Consider the following 5,272-nt stretch of genomic DNA (forward strand, 5'->3'; position numbering starts at 1 on the left):
CCACACCTATAAAGAACGTGTTTATAGGTGTCTACATTGGAAGAAAAACACTCTTTCAGCTATTTCAAATAATATCTACCCACTTACCTAATATCTGCAATTTAATCTTTATTCTTTCATTCCATACCTCCTATTCTTTCCTTCAGCTTTTCTATTTATCTGTCATTCACTTTCTATTTGTTTATACCTCCATTTCTCCTTTAATCTTCTTTCTCTTCTTCTCTCACTAGTAATTTTAAAATACCGTTAAGAAATTTAACGTCATATATGTGTGCGTGTGTATGTGTGTGTGTGTGTGTGTGTGTGTGTTTATGTGTGTGTGTGTGTGTATGTGTGTGTGTGTGTATCATATATTGTAGTTTCTTACATCTGTTAAAATGACATTAATGAACACTTGTTTATATCCTCCCTGATGAGATTGATGTATTTTTCCACATTATTCTTCCTCTCGGATTTATCTTAATGCATCTATCGAAACATATGTCGATGATATGGTGATATAAATAACATCTTGAGCATTTGTCTCCATTTACAATTATTCTTATATATATATATATATACACACACAGACACATACATGCATACATACATCATTTGATGTTTCAGCCCAAAGGCAGTGACCTTGCTAGTACATTGCCGCAAGCGCACGCACGCATACACACATACATACACACATATACATACAAAATACGGAGTCAGAAGATGTGTGAGGTGAATATGAATTTATTTTTTCCATGTGACTTCCGTATGGTTACAGCCGTTTCGTAACCTACACCATGTAGTATTATTTATTACAATATGCAAAATGATACGTACACGTTCACACCATTATGCATTTTTTTCTTTTATTTGTTTGTTCAGCATTATAGAATACAATTAAATATTCAAAATTTGATGCAGATAAGGAGAGCAAACCCATGAGATCACTGGAAATATCATTGGCCCATCCACGATTCGAAACATTTGGTTCTCTGAATCCAGCTACTCTTTCTACTCTTCTTCGCATTCTTAGTTGCTTCGCTTCTACTCCCACATGTATGTCATCAACCATGCCCTTCATTTTTACAATTCTTTCTCTTTTCTTTCTGGGCCTTCCCAACTCCTGTTCATCTTCGAAATCTAGTCTCTTTATAATCTTATCTCTCAAAAGGAAGGCCTCCTCGCTTCCAAACATTTCTTAGACCTATCTTCTGGATGAACGCCTATCTTCTGGATGAACTTGTTCTCAAAATAAATTGCTTGTCGATCGCAGGAGAATTCCACTAACAGGCTTCTTGAGTGGCTATCGGAACAAAAATGGCACTTCATATACGCAAATATGGTCATCAACCATATTGAGGCCCGAATATTCTCACAGTTCACCGGTTCCGCTCCTGAGCTGTACAGCTGATATTTTGACGAGCTGATACTTTGCCGAATACACGACCAGGATGTTCACTGCACTTTATTCTCTTAATTACCGTATGTCTAACTGTGTAACGTGGTCTTCACTAACGAGGAAGAATCGTATATCTGAAATAATACAATATTTGTTTCGTACCTACACCTTAATCGACAATCTACGTCATATAATCTTGTTACAAACAATTCTGAAAACATACAACCACACTTAACCATAAATTCTTCTAACTACGTTTTACACATTTTTAATATGACACCATGCAGAGTCAAAATTTGGACACAAGATATTTATGTTTGCAGAAAGACAGAAGCTACATACAATAAGCTTACAAATGCATTACCTTTGACGGATAATTTTCTCGTTTGCTTCTTTATTATTTCCTTTTTCTTGTCTGGGAAAATGCACAGGATGAAAGAAAACAATACGGAGACCACACCAAATACAACAAAACCGAGCCACCATGCTCCGATCCATTCTGGATTTAAAGGGGTTATGTTTGTAGCTAAAACATAGAAACATATATATAACAATACACACCAAATAAACTATCGTCCGTTATATATTTTACTTGTTTCCGTCATTGTACTATAGTCATGTTGGGGCATCCTCTTGGAGGGTGTTGTGGAACAAATCGACTAAGCATAATATATTTATATATTTATGTACAATCATATTCAACATGTTCGTGAACATTCGGACTTGGAAACACAATACGCTGCACAAGTTGTCTCGAGAGAAAAAAATTCCCCTTATAGGCGTTATTTGTGTAAACACACTATTAGGCCATGAACCACGTTACCAAACAATAGGACATATGCGTTTCTGTGTCACCATGCTTAATCAGCTACGTATACCAAGCCTTTGTTCACGGCCATAAAGAGCTGGTCGCTCTTATGTTAGAATAGCAAATAGTACATTTGCTGATGTGCGAAAAGATTTATCCATTCAGAATATATTAAACATAAAAATGCATTTAATCAAATATAGTTATGCACAGTCATATTTCACATGTTTGTGTACATTCGGATATGGAAAGACAATACGCTGTACAAGTCGTCTCGGGAGAAATTCTCCTTAGAGACAATATGGGCGTAAACACACCAGTAGGCCATGAATGATGCCCCAAACCGTATGACTTGATAGCATGTACAATGTCTCTGCTGATTGCTTTCGTTGCCTATGTAATCGCGAGCAAATATAGATATCCTCTCGGTTCTTCCTCATTTCGCCCAGGGAAATATCCATGATGTAATACCTGGAAGGAGAGTGGGCAGCACTAGTATTCGGCTTGTACTCAATATTTGGCTTGATTAACGGAAACAATATAAAATGAAGAGCCTTACTCAAAGAGACAATGCATTGACCGGTTCAGCAATCGAGCCTACACCCCTACAATTGTGCTGCCATCACCTTAACTACTATGACAAGCACATTTACACACACACAAACACACAGACACACACACACACACACACACACACACACACACACACACATGCACACACACACACTTATACATGTACATACACTCAAATACACTTAATACACTTATACATTATCGGTTAGTCAGATGAAAGGGCAGAGCCTACAACTCCCTTCGAGGAGTCTGAGACATGGGAGAAAGATTTCCTCAAATCTCAAAACCTGACTCAGATTTTTATAACACAAAAAAGTGGACTCCGCTAAAGGTCCCCATGGTATGAGCTAGTGGTGTTAGCCTGAGCGGTGGGTTAAATCTACCACCAATCTAACCCAAAGTGATATTTGAACTCAGCATGTAAAGGGCCTAGACTAATATCACAAGGTACCCTGTCAGATACTCTAACGATTCTGTCAGTGAGCTGTTGTGGAATAGTAATATATTTATTGGCTCACGGAAAGGAAAAGAATAAAATTTATTTCAACGGAATTTAAACTCCGAACGCAAGGTGCCGGAATATAAAGCAATGATTAGTTTGTCCGAAGCTCTAAGTGTTCCATTTATTCTAATCTAGAATTAAAAAAAAAAAGTTAGATAAAGCATTATATACTCACGTTCTAGTGTCACATAAATTCTGCTGAACATTCCTCCTATAATGAACGCCAAAACTGGGCCAATCACGCCAATAGCAGTAACAATACCTTCATGATAAAATGCATATATATAGTCAATTTAAAAAGAAAACAGGAAAAATGAAAAAGAAAAAACCAAACAGACATGAGGACGTAGCACAAACAATGTATTGGAGACAGAGAGATAGCAGGCAAATTCTTAAATAAATATATAGCAAGGTCACTTACTAATATATGCATTTGTGTACACAGACTCGGTGTTATCATCTATATAAGCAGTTGTTAGGGCAGTTCTTGGGGATTTACATACTCCGATGAAAAATGTTGACATCAGTATTAATCCGAAAGCAATGTTTTTTGAATAGGTCGTTTCATCGACTTCATTTTGTGCACAAGTTTCATTGGCATTCATTGAACTTTCACAGTAGGACAATTCTTTTTCAACGATTATCGCTGTTGTAAATAGAAAAAGTAAATAATTCAATCAAGCAATTGATAGGTTAATTTGTTAATTAGTCCACTAATTGGCCAATAATAATGATAAAAGGAAATGAAGTAGATCTACTGTATGTAATTTTATCAAACAATGGGGGACATATCAAAAATGTCCCCCATGACTATACAGCAAAATCTGTCTCACTGCATATTAAAATAGCCATCTATGTGTCATACTTAATGTATATACATCGTTGACAGGCAAGTTATTGAAATTTTCGTCCGAGATCACATTTCATATGTGTGTACTATGTTTGACAACACAATGTATATTGGAGCAAGAAAATAACTCGTCCTTGAAACAGGCTGCGAAATGCCAGATGCATTTCGGCCTTACATCAAGTGTATTGCAAAAAATATACAATAACGAATTAGATACTGTACATGCATGTTTTCACTTATGAGTATTACATTTTTGCCAAAATACTTAGGGAGCAAGGAACAAAGAATGCCAAATGGTAGGCTTCTTTCAAAGCTATTTATTCAACCTACTCTAACCTCTCAACAATATATCTATGCATACCTTATATCTTGCCAACGTTGACGGTGACAACCCTAAACTACTACACATACCATTCAAAAGGACAAGAGTTTCTTGTAGTAACGGTAAAGGGTGAATTATTATATGCACGTTCTCTGGCCATGAACGATAGAAGGTCAGCTGCAGTGCAAAGGTTTGATGGCGATCAAGATTTTCTAACACATCACCACACCATTACCGTCGTACTAGTGTTACTACACTATTATGATAAAATGTAAGACAGAGATCTTCCACATTATCAACCATTCGATTTCCATTTTAAGTGAACCAAATAAACAGGATTAATTCGCGATTCCTGCTCTCATCCAAATATAACAAAATACATATTTCTTTATTCATGCTTACCCGAAATATTTGATGTAGTTTCGGCATTTGACTTTGGTGTAACAAAATGAGGCAGGGAGCATATCATACAGGCAAGACCAGATAAAACGCCACTGATGCCCAACAGTTTTGGTCTGTGGGTGTCTTTAAGTAGATAAGTTAGAAATAGAGACGTTACAAGGAAACCAATATCATTTCCACTCATTAGAAGTCCACTGTCACTACTTGCTAAGTTGAATCGTTTCTCAATAGTTGTTATCTGAGATCCTAGGTACGAGTTCACCGAAAATATCAGGAGATTAGCAAACCCGACGATCACTGCAAAACTCTAGAAAATAGATAGATAGATAGATAGATAGATAGATAGATAGATAGATAGATAGATAGATAGATAGATAGATAGTTGACATCTTTATCCACAAGTGGTCATATATAAAATTATATCTATCTTTATATAT

At 36.2% G+C, this 5,272-nt stretch overlaps 1 protein-coding gene across 2 annotated transcripts in view; it reads right to left on the minus strand.

The window, feature by feature from the left end:
• LOC106873616 (solute carrier organic anion transporter family member 2A1) overlaps positions 1–5,272 on the minus strand; it is a 19,353-nt gene that overhangs the window by 12,625 nt on the left and 1,456 nt on the right. The window contains exons 2-5 of one of the 2 annotated variants that reach the window (XM_052967460.1): positions 4,836–5,142; positions 3,683–3,907; positions 3,437–3,523; positions 1,743–1,793 (exon numbers count right to left, since the gene is read on the minus strand). In XM_052967460.1, coding sequence (XP_052823420.1) covers positions 1,743–1,793; positions 3,437–3,523; positions 3,683–3,907; positions 4,836–5,142 — 670 coding nt within the window. Of the gene's footprint in view, positions 1–1,742; positions 1,905–3,436; positions 3,524–3,682; positions 3,908–4,835; positions 5,143–5,272 lie in introns of both variants that reach the window. The other variant, XM_014921062.2, reaches the window with a different exon arrangement.

The sequence above is a fragment of the Octopus bimaculoides genome, chromosome 4 (assembly GCF_001194135.2).
Source record: "Octopus bimaculoides isolate UCB-OBI-ISO-001 chromosome 4, ASM119413v2, whole genome shotgun sequence".
Lineage (NCBI taxonomy): Eukaryota > Metazoa > Mollusca > Cephalopoda > Octopoda > Octopodidae > Octopus > Octopus bimaculoides.